This window comes from Brachyistius frenatus, unplaced genomic scaffold, assembly GCF_029030835.1.
Source record: "Brachyistius frenatus isolate BFR_SWC_R1_liver_20210118 unplaced genomic scaffold, ASM2903083v1 Contig_13, whole genome shotgun sequence".
NCBI lineage: Eukaryota > Metazoa > Chordata > Actinopteri > Embiotocidae > Brachyistius > Brachyistius frenatus.
Window position 1 is genome coordinate 5,721,010 of NW_027210612.1, and position 13,452 is coordinate 5,734,461.

The 13,452-nt window shown below is 39.8% G+C and overlaps 3 protein-coding genes across 4 annotated transcripts in view; 1 reads left to right on the forward strand and 2 right to left on the reverse strand.

The window, feature by feature from the left end:
* LOC138617726 (equilibrative nucleoside transporter 1-like) overlaps positions 1-2,878 on the reverse strand; it is a 41,217-nt gene extending 38,339 nt beyond the window's left edge. The window contains exon 1 of the mRNA XM_069692974.1: positions 2,816-2,878. The gene's annotated coding sequence lies outside the window, so the exon portion shown is untranslated. The remainder of the gene's footprint in view (positions 1-2,815) is intronic.
* LOC138617727 (zinc finger protein 37 homolog) lies at positions 1-7,663 on the reverse strand. The gene is made up of 3 exons (XM_069692975.1): positions 7,532-7,663; positions 3,652-5,210; positions 1-2,979 (listed from the first exon to the last, which is right to left on the reverse strand). Exons 2-3 carry the CDS (start codon positions 3,812-3,814, stop codon positions 1,964-1,966), a joined length of 1,179 nt encoding a protein of 392 aa, XP_069549076.1. The 5' UTR covers positions 3,815-5,210; positions 7,532-7,663; the 3' UTR covers positions 1-1,963.
* The window catches only part of LOC138617725 (adenylosuccinate synthetase isozyme 2), a 24,753-nt gene continuing 17,827 nt past the window's right edge, over positions 6,527-13,452 (forward strand). Inside the window, exon 1 of one of the 2 annotated variants that reach the window (XM_069692969.1) lies at positions 6,527-6,865. In XM_069692969.1, the coding sequence (XP_069549070.1) occupies positions 6,674-6,865 (192 nt within the window). In that variant the 5' untranslated portion in view covers positions 6,527-6,673. The remainder of the gene's footprint in view (positions 6,866-13,452) is intronic. The other variant, XM_069692968.1, reaches the window with a different exon arrangement.

The following is a 13,452-nucleotide window of genomic DNA, read 5'->3' on the forward strand; positions in this document are numbered from 1 at the left end:
GTTTTGTTTGGTGCAAAAAAAGGGACATTAGATTAATTCTCTTCTACCATGAATACAGAAGTTTTTATTTTTATTACCGTGTTTTTTTTTAACCGATTAGATTTAGTCACCTGTAATGCAGCTACAATATCATGTCTTTCACCCACTTCATAGTTGATGACTTCTCCTGAAATTCACAGGAACAGCTCCTTAATATTAAAAAAAAAAAAATCTCAGTTGCATATTTTCAACATCATTTAAAGATTTTCTTTAGAGAATGAAAAGGGTTTGAAGTCAGTTTCAGTCATAAACTCTCTTTGTGACACTACAGGCAGAAAATCTGTTTCTACAGAAAATTGTAAACTTGCACGCAAGTGTACAATTCAACACATAAGAAAAATTTAACTTCCAATAGTAAACAAGCAGTGAATGAATAAGTGCTTGCACGGAAATATATACTCTTTCCTGTAATTCGTAGCAAAGTTCTTCACAATAAAAATCCAAACCTTTTAAATAAACCAATGACACAAGTCGAACAGAGCAGAATAAAAACAGCTGTTAAACAAGTCAGTACACAAGTGTAAAAGTGTGAAAGTGTTGTTTTATATTTATGGACATAATCAGATGATGTATCAGACAGCACATCTGATTAAATCCTGGTGAGATAGTGCAACATGTTCCAGTTTGTCATTAGTTAACTACTATTAGTGGTTAGTGTTGGTCAGCAAGTCTGATCTGAACCAATAAAACTGTATGCACAGATTTAATGCCATTAAATTTCTCTTGATGTTTACAGCAGCGTTATTGCTTCTTTTAGAGAGGAACAAACCGCATTTATCAAACAGCTAAAAGTAAAACTTTTTTACTTAAAAATAAGACAAAAATGTGTCCTGCTGCAGTTTGTATTTCTTGTCGTTTCCATCTCAGTAATTTTAAAAATAAAGACACGTCTCTCGGTAAAATGTAATACCTTTGTTAAAAGATAGATTTTATTTTCTCTGATTCAGTCCCTCCAGGGAATCGCCAGCGAAGGCAATCATTTATGCAAATTCAAACAAGCTTGCAATTTAGCAAGATTTCCACAATTTCTCTGATGCGAAAATAAAAAGGAGAGGCTCTGCAGAGGGAATTATGGCACAACGTGAACCTTTCCTGACAAACAATTTGCTTCATCGACAAGACAAGAGTTTGCAGACATTCAGTTGGAAGAGACTTCACTGTGATTTTGTGCAAACAGTCTGATTTAATATAATTTTAAATGCATTTAAAGCACTTTAAGGCACCTTCAAAGCACTGGTTTTACCGAAGTAGCAGTCTGTGTGTTCTTTATCATGTTTTGTAAAACTATGTCACTTTTATGACTTTTTTTTGTATCTTTGAGCCCTGTGTTTCTTTTAGTTCAGATGGTAAGATACAGATGAGAACTTAACTCATTTCCAGCTGTCCTGGAGTGATCATAGAGAGAGAAAAATATTTATTCTGATGCCTTACTACATTGCCGTGTTACCAACTTTATTCCGACGTTTTAATTAATTTGTTACTACAATTTAATTAATTCCAGGCGCAGAGGATAATTTTATAGAGAGACGGCACAGCACAACAGGCTTTCTTCTGCCAGCAAAAAGTGCACTGCACCTGCTCCAACTGTCAGTTGACCAATTATTATTATTATAAAGTCGACAGCATCCTCAAAGTTAGTATATTGCTAACGATATAATCCATAAGATCTCGATATCCTCGTTAACTGCCTTTTACTAACAATACCTTACAAAGGTCAACATGTCTTGATAACTCCAACTTCAGAAGTTTTTGAGAAAATATGCTGGAATTTTTTTTAGCACTTTTGATTGCAACAATCACAAAAAAAAATAAAAAAATAGCTATATCCTGGAGGGACTGACTCTTTATGCTCAGAGCCAGAAGTGATTGATCATTTTATCTCCTAATGGCACCTTTTAAATCCGTGTCCCGGTGGATGAAACAGTCAGTATTTCTGAGTGTGAGTCCCGAGGTGGTACTTCAGGTGGCCGCTCTGTAGAAATCCTCGGCCGCAGACGTGGCACCGGTGCGGTCGCTCTCCCGTGTGGCTCCTCATGTGCTTCTTCAGATGTCCGCTGGAGGTGAAACTTTTGCAGCAGTAGGAGCAGCAGAAAGGCTTCTCGCCCGTGTGAATCCTCATGTGGATCTTCAAATCTCCTTTGCGGCCGCACTCCTTCCCGCAAATGTGGCAGCGATGCAGCTTCACGCCGGTGTGGCTGGCCATGTGCTCGGTCAGCGCGGACACGCTTCTGCACTGTTTGCCACACATGTGACACTTTGAGCCCCTGTGCGAGCCGAGGTGCACGCGAAGGCTCTCGGTGGACTCAAAGGTCTTTCCGCACACAGCGCAGAGGACGCCCGCGTCCTTTGAATGCTTGCGAAAAGCATGATTTATCAAGTGATTACTGAAGGAAAAAGATCTATCGCACAAATAGCAATGAAAGTCGGTCGCTACCGAGTTCAAGTGAGAAAACTCAGTTGTTTCTCTGGAAGTGATGAAAGAGGTCGGGCTTTGCTCTGTCTGCGTTTGGTCTGATGTAAAACTCGAAGCAGTTCTCTCGCTCTCCCTTTCGTCTTGGACGCTTTCATTTTGGAGCGGAGTTTGTGACGACAGCGGTGAGACGAGCGGTAACATGAACTGTGCAGTTTTGGTTTCCTGCACTTCGTGAAATTCCTCCTCGCGTTCGCAGTTTTGCGCCAGATGTTGCAAAGACGGTTTTGTGTCCTCCTGCTGGTTTTCCTCCCGGACAGAGGAATCGGGTGGATATAAGACGTCGGCATCCTTAAACTCTCCTACCTGTTCGCCCTCTTCTTGTTGCTGATCGGCCCAGAGTTCAGGATCTTCCTCTTTGATGTGTCGAGGCTCTGGATCCACCTGATGGATGCTGAAGCTCAGCTCCTGCTCACACTGGTGCTGCTCGGGTGGAGTTTCCACTTTACAGACACACGACTGGGAGACGTCTAAAAAAAAAAAGAAGAAGAGTAAAAGCATCTTATTTCTTCATCAGTTTTATCGCCTAGAGAGTGGTTTAACTATAATCATTCAGAATAATTATTGTAATCATTTTTAATGTGCTGATTATTTTCTCATTCCTGTAATTTCACACAGCTGAAGCTGACTTCTTCATATGTCTTTGTTTTGTTAAGCAAATAGTCCGTAAGCCAAATAAATTTAGCCTACTCTGTATAATGTATGACAAACAAAAGCATAAAATCTACTTATTTACTTAAAAGATTACAAGTAAGTATTTTAATGGCATAGGAGTTCCCTATCTGCTCTCAATCGACTGATTAATCGACAAAGTGTTGACGCTTTAATTTCAATCTTTGAATATTTTTTTCCAAAATTTCAAATTCAAATATTCAACAGTTAATCAGTAATCAAAACTATGTTATCTTTGGCCCTAATGTAAGGCAAAACTTCTTCTTTTTTTAAAAACTTTTTAATACTTTCAAACATCACCTTCACGTCATTCAATTACAATATCAATAATTTGAGTTTTTAGATTATCATTTAAATTCGGAGCACAAAAAAAAGACATAAAACAGATTCCCTCGGAGAGACGACACTGTATGATAAATACTCCAGATTAGTGTGACACCTAAACAGCATTAAATTACCTGTAAACACACCTGTTTTCTGCAGCAGGCCTCTCAGCCGCTCGATCTCCTGCTTTGAGCTGGAAGCTTCTTCTTCGTATTTTGCTATCGTCTTTTCAAAAACATGAAATATTTCCTCGGCAGCAGCCGTCAGCCGCTCGCTTACGAAAGCCCTGAGAAGCAGCTGAGGAGACATTTCAGGACAATGTTAAGGACGTGAAACACCCCACGTATGGAGGAGGTTATAACCGGCAGCAGCGGCTCCTTTGGCGTGAGCTCACATGCTACGGAAATAAAAACAAACAAAGAGTGTAGCGGCCAGCGACCACCGACGCATCAGAAATGCGCTGCCCCCTGCAGGACAACAGATGATCTGCGCCTTACCTGAGAAACCCTGACATGTTGACATGTGAGTCTTGCTTGCTAAATATTCACATACGCATACCCCCAAATACATCATTTGGTATTTTGAGTGGCTATACAGTTAATTAATTTGCATTATTTTGTATTTTCTGTACCAAATGTTTCTTACTCAATGCAGGAAGACGGAGGATGTTTGTTCTGATGCGAATGAACTCGAAAGTAAAGTAAATTTTGGTGCTGAACTTAAATCTGAACCGTTAGATGTTTCTGCGCGAGGTTCAAATAATTAGAAAAAAAAAGTTCAATATTTTAAAAAGTAAGGCCATAGTTGTTGTTTTTTCTTGCAAAAAAACCATTCACACTAAAATAAACCTACAGGTTACTTTAATGTGTAATTTAATGTAGACTTACCAGTGGGGCAATGTGTTGTTGTTGTTGTTTTAACAAAAAAAAAAGTGATATTCAGAATAATTCTGACTCACCATTTAGAAGCAAACCTGCTGACTGGGAATGTATTCGTTGAGTTTTCGGAGAAAAGACTACAAGAAATCCCAGCATGCATCTTTTTCACCGTTTTCCAAATAATTGCATAAACGTATAGTTGATTGTTATACCGCCACCTTGAGGTGAATGTGTCATTATTTGTGTCTGAGTAGCGGGGTGAATTTGCAACCTAGTAGCTAAATTTGCTGCTTGGACCCCTAATAAAGAGATTTATAATTGGTGGAAGAAACAAACAGAGCAGTGATGGAAAAGCAAACGTGAAATCCTCTCACACCAGTTTCCTTTTTAACAATTCTGTGTAGAACAGCTGACAAGTGAACACAAGGTCTGAGGCAGCAGCACTGAGCTCCTTGGCAGCAGTTCAGGGAGTTCAGTGCTCTGGCGGGCTGTTGGATGACGAAACACAAATATGTGTAAACAGGTAAATAGTCACACTCACATGAAATCAGTTTTTGCAGTAATGTCATGGATTTAGTAGGAAATATGTGACCTCACAGCACAATTCCAGTTAATGTTGACTTATGGAGACATAATTGTCTGACTATTTTCATAAAACAAGGTCAGTGTGAAAAACCTGCATGACGTTAGGTTGTTTGAGCCTGAGTCGTGACCTGATCCTTCAGCTGCCTCTTGTCCACCCACTTGACCATCTGTGCCACGCTGAGCTCAAAGGAGATGAAAGCACAGTCGTGACGTGAGCTGCATCGAGGACCGCTGACCTCCATCTGCAACAGATAACAAATTATGTTAAAAAATAAAAAAAAAAAAAAGGAAAACGTTTTTATAATTGATTGATTAACGAGCTTTAATTTGAACAACTTTGACAACATGTTGTGTTTCACGGTCATTGTTTCAACTAAGTTTTGCAAAATCGGTGGGTTCCACATATTATTTTTGTTTTATCTTTCCTTAAGGAAGGAGTGTAGTAAGCACAGCACACAGCAATGCTTCATACTGAGGAAATGGGAACATGCGTGCATTTCTAGTCACCATCAGAGGGAGCCAGATATTTCAAAATATGACATTTTACAGCTTCAGTATTGTAACTACAAGCTTGTTGCCTGTTGAGAGAAAGTCAGTAATCCTTATTCCTTATATAGACACGCAGGGGCAGGATGCAGCTGTTTGACAGATCTGTAATGGTTTATGTTGCGACATGCTGTTTCCAAATGTCGACATCAAATACTTAAGTTACTGTTATTTTCCATTTCACTGTTTTTTCACACCTTTGGTCTCTTGTTGATCAATATAATAAGTGTGAATGCTGCAATAGCAGATACATTTCTTGTTATACAGCTAATCTTTTTACTTTTCATTTGTATAACTTAGCATTAAAATGGTTGCTTTTACTATTCTGTGAAACTCAGCTGCTCTTTTGTATGATGATAATATTGACTTTAATTTGACTTCATGCAATGTTTCAATAAATATAATGACCATAAAATCAAAGAATATTATATTATCAACCTGATCCTTCTCTTTGCCAAATTTCATATCCACAAATCCAGGTTTAGTAACTCCAATCCACTATTTATTACATTTGAAAATTTAAACCAAGCCATACATAACGCAAGGTGAAATTAATTTGCACTTTTCATACCTCCATGCCAGACAAAGTGCTTTACAAAATGTAAGAAAAACAAGTGATAAAATTATAGGCTAAAAGCCAGGCACAATCAGAAGCGATCAATAAAAACAAAGCAAACAACCAAAAACACACAGATGTCAGTCAAAAGCAGTGGTAAACAGATAGGTCTTTAGTTTAGATTTAAAAGTGGTTAGTATCAGCTGGAGTGTCATAAAATGTCCAAATTTGTTCAGAAAAAGTTAACGTGAAGAGCACATCAATTGCGCAGCCTGCTTGTGTATGATTGACCGTTGTCTCCTTTTTACTTCTTATATTTTGTTTTTGCGCTCGTATAATACAATAAAGAATTAAAAAAAATAAAAGGGTACCGCAAAGTGAAGAAAGTATTATTTATTTATTTATTTAAATTTTTTTTGGTGGCGATTTCAGACGTTTGTGCGCATGCGTGAGATGTGCTACTCCGCTTTAGCGTCCAACGTTGCCGTGGAGGAGTCATCGGAGGGAGGAGTGGGGAGTCAGTTCTCCCTGCCGTCTTTTGGTGCAGCGGGCAGCGCGGTGCTTTTTTTTTTTTTTTAGGGTGGACAAGTCAAAGCAGCAGAAATGTCAGGAAGCGGGCGCCAGGAAGCCGCCGGGCCCCCAAACGGCGGCAAAGACAGCCCGACGAAACGGGCGCCTCGACCGGCCGTTGGCAACCAAGTGACCGTGGTGTTGGGGGCTCAGTGGGGCGACGAGGGGAAAGGAAAAGTTGTGGATCTGCTCGCGCAAGACGCGGACATGGTGTGCCGATGTCAGGTAGGTTTTGCGTTCACTTATTCGGCTTTTTTTTTTTTTTTTTTCCCCGGTGGGGAACCCCCCCCACTCCCCATCCCCTCCTCTCCCCTCTCCCCTCCTCTCTCCGCCGGTAAACCGTCACAGCGAAAGCGCCGCGTTCATCTCGCTTTGTTTTGATTACGAGTACGAGGAGGTGGGGGGGGAGGAGGAAGAGGGGGGGGGGGTGATTGTAGGAGTTTCTGTACAGCAACGATACCAGTTGATCCGGACGTGGTACCGAAGCGACGACGGTAAGGTGGCCGCACAGGTGAACCACGTACATCACCGTGTCGTATCCGTACAAAATACATAAAACAACAACAACAACAACAAACAAAACAAGCAGGCTGTTTTACCGGGTGTGCATAAAATTAAAAAAAAAAAAAATGTTAGCACGAGCGCTTAATCACTTAAAAAAAAAAAAAAAAAAAAACCTCAATAAGAGTTGTGTGTGTTTTTTTTTTTTTTTGCCGACGTGACGCGAATGCAGCATCTGGCTAGCTAACGAACATCTCGGCCGCGTCGCTGTCGGTGTTTCCGCTAATGTCACCTTGGATGTCTGCTAACTGCGCAGCTCCGCGGACACGTCTCACCGTGGTGATGAATTACATCCCGTCGAGAAGACAGCTGGAGGCGGGTTTGGTTTACCTGCTGGTGACCAGGTGGGCTGGTTTATTGTGTTGTTGTTGTTGTTGTTGTTGTTGTTGTTGGCCACAGGTCTGGTTTTCATTCATCTTGGCTGACAGTGGTGGAAGATGACTACGTACATTCACTCCGGTACTGCACTCAACACCAAAAAAAAAAAAAAAAAAAGTCATGTATTTGTACTTTACTTGAGTATTTTTCTTTCACTAAATCTCAGTTGCAAATCTTGTACCTTTTTTTTTACTCGACTACATTTTGACAGCCTTTAAGACCAGTTTTTCTTCCTGTCCAGTGAAAAACGCATATAAATTTTGGGGGAATTAATCTTTATGATAAACTGAAGGTTCTCATACTTTTTTAAGATACATAAACTATTTAAAAAAAAAAAAAAAACAACACTTGGCTTTGTTTTTATGAGCCTGTAGACTTTTTTTGTTGTTTTTAAGAGGTTCTTGCAGAGCGGAAACAATAAATAAATAAATGTTCAGTTGATCCAATTTCTTATCGAGTATCAAAGATTAGATACGACTGAAAACCAACTTAGTTTTTTCTTCTTTCCTTTCCCGGTAATCACCTGACAACCCCTAAAGATTTATCTGCTGCTTCTGTATATGAACATGGTTATAAAGATACCAGTTATAAAATCTATCTGCAGCAGCTACAACACTAACATGCTTCACCGTTATGAAGCGAATGATGTAACCACCTTTATTTTGTTAATTACATCCACAATACTAAATATTTTTAACGTCCCGCTGGAGTCGACCATCAACACATAAATGTAATTTGGTGTAAAATCATTTCTGAGCATTCAGATGTGTGTGTTGTTTTTTTTTTTTAAAGTACAAACTACAGTTGCACTTGGTCAACATACTCATACTTACACCGTACATGTGCATCACGTATTCATCGCCTTATCAGTTCGGACAAGCTGGGAGGGGCCGGGGTGCAAAACAAGATGACACAGCATATCTATGGGTTGATAATGTAAACATGACGACTTCAGAATTGACAATTGCTTCGTGACTGGTTCTGTGGGATCCTTTAGTGCTGTATAATTAGGTCATATGCGATACATAAAACCGTGTGAATGGGATTATTTAGCGAATGATGAGTTGTTTTTTACCTTCAATGACTGTGATTGTTGCTATTTTACCTTTTTAAAAAGTGGCAGTTGAACTGAACATACTAATTTTGCATATTCATTTGAGTCGTTTCATTCATCTGGTTCTCTCTGAATGACGCCCTCCCTTTGTGCTGCCTTCTTCTCCTGCTTTGGCTTAATGGCACATTAGCGGCGAATTAGCGCCACAAACTGTTTGTCTTGAGGCACTTAGCCTCTCATTTTTGTCCGACGGCACCTGATCATCAAAGATTTAGTCGCGAAGCGGAACACCACAGAGCATTTTGGTTTCAAGCCAGATGAAAACTGAGAGCCCAATAAATTAGGAGAGGCGATGTGTCAGATTTGCAGCGAAAAGCTGGGAGTCAAATTGAAATGAACAGAAAAAGACAAAGAATTAATTGCAGTGATCCGTACGTTAATACATTGGCAACTCAAATTTCACGATTGTGACAGCCCCATCTAGACTTGGTCAGAAGTACTCAGCGGGTTGGCACTGGGACACCCGGCATCAACGTCTGTCCTGGTTCACGAGTGATCAGATAAAAGTACAGGTGTTGTTAATGCCCGGTGTGCGTTTCCCCTCGGTGGTTCATCTCCTGATGTGTTGGATTTTGCATCCGCTCTGGTTTCTTCATTCAAAACAGGTGGATTGGAGACTCGACGAGTCGCAGCCTTTGACTTGTGATATGACTCTCTATTCTTTGCCCAGTGGGTCCCGGGAACTTTCCTGTCTTCGATCCCCCGTGAATAAGACAATATACGTAGGGAGTGAAAGCCCGAAAGAATTATTATTATTATTATTTTAAAGTCTCCGTTGTGATGGCATAGAGTCACGTATTCAACCGAAGAACAAAGCTGAAGTCAGGCCTGCCTGTCGTAGACTGGTCATATTATATTTGGTTCTTTGGTCCCTGATGTATGATGTGTAACCACATCGAGTGTGTTTAGTCAACCTGTCTGCACTTAAAATACCAATGCTTTGGACTGGTCCAGTTATTGTCAAGGCAACAAAACATTAGTCAGTTTGGCTTGTGTAACAATACTTCCTATTTGTGTTGAATATGTGACATTTAGCAATGAATAGTCACTTTAATTATTGATTAATGTGTTGAATGTTTTAAGTTAAATATATTAATACAAGTCAGACGAAGCTCAACTGACGCTACCTTTCAGCTCAACCCTCTGCTGTGCTCATGTAGGTACAGAGATTCAGTCTCGTTTAATTTAAGAAAAATGACAAAATATTTTAACTATCAGAACGTAGTCTAATATTAAGCAACCATACAAGAGCTTTGCCTAATTTAGATACAGTATAAACCTTTCTAATGATTTAAATCTCCTCGAGCAGAAGTCACAAGTCAGGCGTGCTGGCAGGGTAGATTCTGGATTTGACAGAAGGAACTGTATTGTGGTCACGAATAAGCATGTATGAGACGCTTGGGACGTTTCGTGGAGGTACGTACTTGATACCGCCCGGGAGATGCTGCACACTCTCACCTCGTCAATAAGGCTTTTGTACTAGGTTGTGTCCTACTTTGGTGTATGAGCATAGTGTTCATAGTGTTAGCATTGCACACTGTGACTTCCTGAGGTGGTTGGTAGAGGAAGACGTGTCATAATATTGAGTCAGTCGACCCATACGATGTTATTTTCCCATTATTACGGCGCTTTCCGTGTACTTTAAAACTGTTCGAGCAAAAAGTAATTTAAGAAAAGTGTGTTTCCTGTCGAATTGTTCGAAAAATTTGGTTCCGTGAGGAAATTCTGGTGTAGGTAATGAAAAAAAATAAAATAAATAAAAAGCTCAACTGCAGCATGTTCCTCGGCCTCATTGATAACGCACCCGGTCAACACTCAGAATAACTGAAGTTCAGAGAACTATATTACTGCTATTTTATTGCTTTTCTATTATTCTATTATTATCTTATTGCTTCTGTATGCTGCTGTAGCGAAAAAAAATTCCCCTCGGGGATTAATAAAGTAACTACCTAACCTAACCGAACCTAACCTAACCTATTACTTTACTGTTAATAACAAGTTGACACAACAAAGATTCTCCTGAGTGCTGGAGCGTCCTTATCTTGCAGTTCTGCGGTCCTGCCAAGGCTGAAGACGTGTAAAAATAAACCGTTTTCTGGCAGAGGGCCCCGCACAGCGTCCCCTCCATACATTATAGTGCGTGTGTGTGTGTGTGTGTGTGTGTGTGTGTGTGTGTGTGTGTGTGTGTGTGTGTGTGTGTGTGTGTGCGTGTGTGCGTGTGCGCGCGCGTGCGCTGGTGAACGTGTGAGTGAGCAGATAACGTTGATCTTTTTATGAAATAGGCTTCGTGAGCAGTCTCGCTCTGTGCGCATCACAGTCCAGACAGCCCATAAGTTACAGTTTGGGTTACAATGGAGAGAGGGGGTGCGTAGCTGAGGGGGCGTCATACCCGAAAAGCACCGCCGAGGAGACCGGCGGTTGGTTTGTCAGTAATTATTGTGGAGTGTCGTATGCAGATATACGCTGCGCCGAGCAAATACTGCAGATGCTTAAGCCTCTGAAAACCTTTTCGGGCCAGTTGAGATCAAAGATTCACGACGTGCCGATTTGAAACTTTCTGCTACTCCCAATTAGCCAGTCTGTAACATGCTGCCAGTTTACACCGTCTCCATAGTAACGTCTCTCTGTACTTCTGTTTGAACTCTTTTTTTTTTTTTTTTTTTTCGTAGCTGGATATAATTTGTAGCTTCTTAAAACAGGTCTTCTACATGTAGCTTCTTAAAACAATTACTTGCAACGGTTAGATTTTTAGTTATGATGAAAACACTGAGCAGTTCTGTCGTTTAGATAATCAGAAAAAAACTCAAACTCAGTATTCTCAGTCTGGAGTTGTATTTGAACGCATCAGTTGAATAGTAGAAGATAAAAACAGCACTTATTGTGTTGTAACCAATTATGCAGGAAGGGAACTGGCGCTGCTACTTAACTGTAAAATAAACAAAAAAATAAATCGGATAATTTCCCCCAAAACTAAACAGCCACAAGTTAGCAGCCAGCCAGTCTGATGATCTGCAAAAATGTCTGCTCTCAATTTACAAAATCATACCAAAAAATTAAGTTGAGTTGACAACAAGGTTATCTACATGGGTTGCAATGAACAGGATCTTAAAAATATTCTTTTAGAGCTGAGTCAGTTGACAGAAAATGACTCGGCAACTATTTTGACAATTGATTATGCAAGGCGTTTTGTTTTTAACAACGTTAAGCATTTCCGAGCCACTCGCATGGGAAGATTTGCTGCTTTTGTTAGTGTATTACAGCGTTTTGGTGTTTGGGAAAGGATAATGGGTATATGTTTCACCATCCTCTGACATTTGATTTTACAGTAGAAACCCTGGATGGTTTCTTTAGCTTTGAGGTCGCGAACCTGAAGCAGACAAAAGCTCATCAGATTAAACAAATCACATTTCTTTCCTGAGAAGCTGAGCCATGTTTAATCTGTAGGTTCAGCCAGTGTTTGTCTTGCCAGGAGTCACTTTATTTGCAATGGGCTGTGTCATAGTGATGCATGATTTCAGCTGGCCGCACCGACACCACACACGCAGATTCGATGCACTGGACTCTGTTGCTGTGGAGATTTTTTGCTAAAAAACAAAACAAAACGAGGCTTGTTTGGCTAACAGAGACTGTTGCCTTGTTCGCCCTTTCACTAGAGGTTTTGGTACACAGAGGTTGTATGCGTAAGATCTTTCAAGACTTAAAAGGGTTTATTAAAAAGGTTGGATATGTATTTATCTGTCATGACGCTGCAGAAACATCCATCCATGCACAGGCCTACAAAGCCAAAACGCAGCAACTACCAATTTGCTGAAGAATCTGTGCTTTTGATTGGTTTACCTTTCAAAATTTCCACATTTATATTTTTATCGATTATTTATCAGAAATGTGTCATTTTTAGAGCCCGACTGATATAAAAAAAATTTGGGCCAGTGCCGATTCCGATATTAGGGAGTATAAAAATTCCGATATCAATATTTTGGCCGATATTCTTTATTTATATTTGTAGTATACAAAATGTTAAAAAATATATGTTTTTGCAACAATCCCTCAAATATGGTTATTGAACAACTTTGACACTCATCACAAATATAACTAATTGACACAGAATATTTTACAGTTTATTGTACACACAGACATCAGTGCACTGAAATTTCATTGGGAATTTAACAATTGTAGAAAACTATAAATTAAAAAGAAAAATGGAGCAGTTTCTCATTTTCGACAAGCATCTTTTTTTTTTTTTTTTTGCATTATGTTCTTTAAAAAAAGTTTTATATTGGCACATATAGCTCAACATATACCCAGATGAGGATGTCTTTAATAGGCCGGGAAAAAAATAAAAAAATAAATAAAAATCAAACCACAGTGGCTGCGCTAAGTCAGGGCTTGTCTGAGTTCAATCACAGCTACCGTTAGCTAAAGAAAATTTACTGCAACTAAATGTAAGCACAATGGAGAAAACTAAGTGCTGCTAAATGCTAACTACTGTAGCTTAAATGTCTTCTAGGCTGAGCAAACTATCTGATTCAGCTTGTATTGACTGACCGGAAATGCACGACACAAGTACCCGCAGATTAATGTCAAACTGTACTTCATGACGGGCAGGTGGTTGCCAACATCAGGGTTTGTCCTTGAGAACCTCAATCCTATTCAGGAGGCGGTTCGTGTGCTCACCATGACACCCTGCTGCTCAGAGACAAAAGTGCTTTTTCACAACTCGTGTGTTTGACACAACCCCCATCTGGTATCAACTAATAAG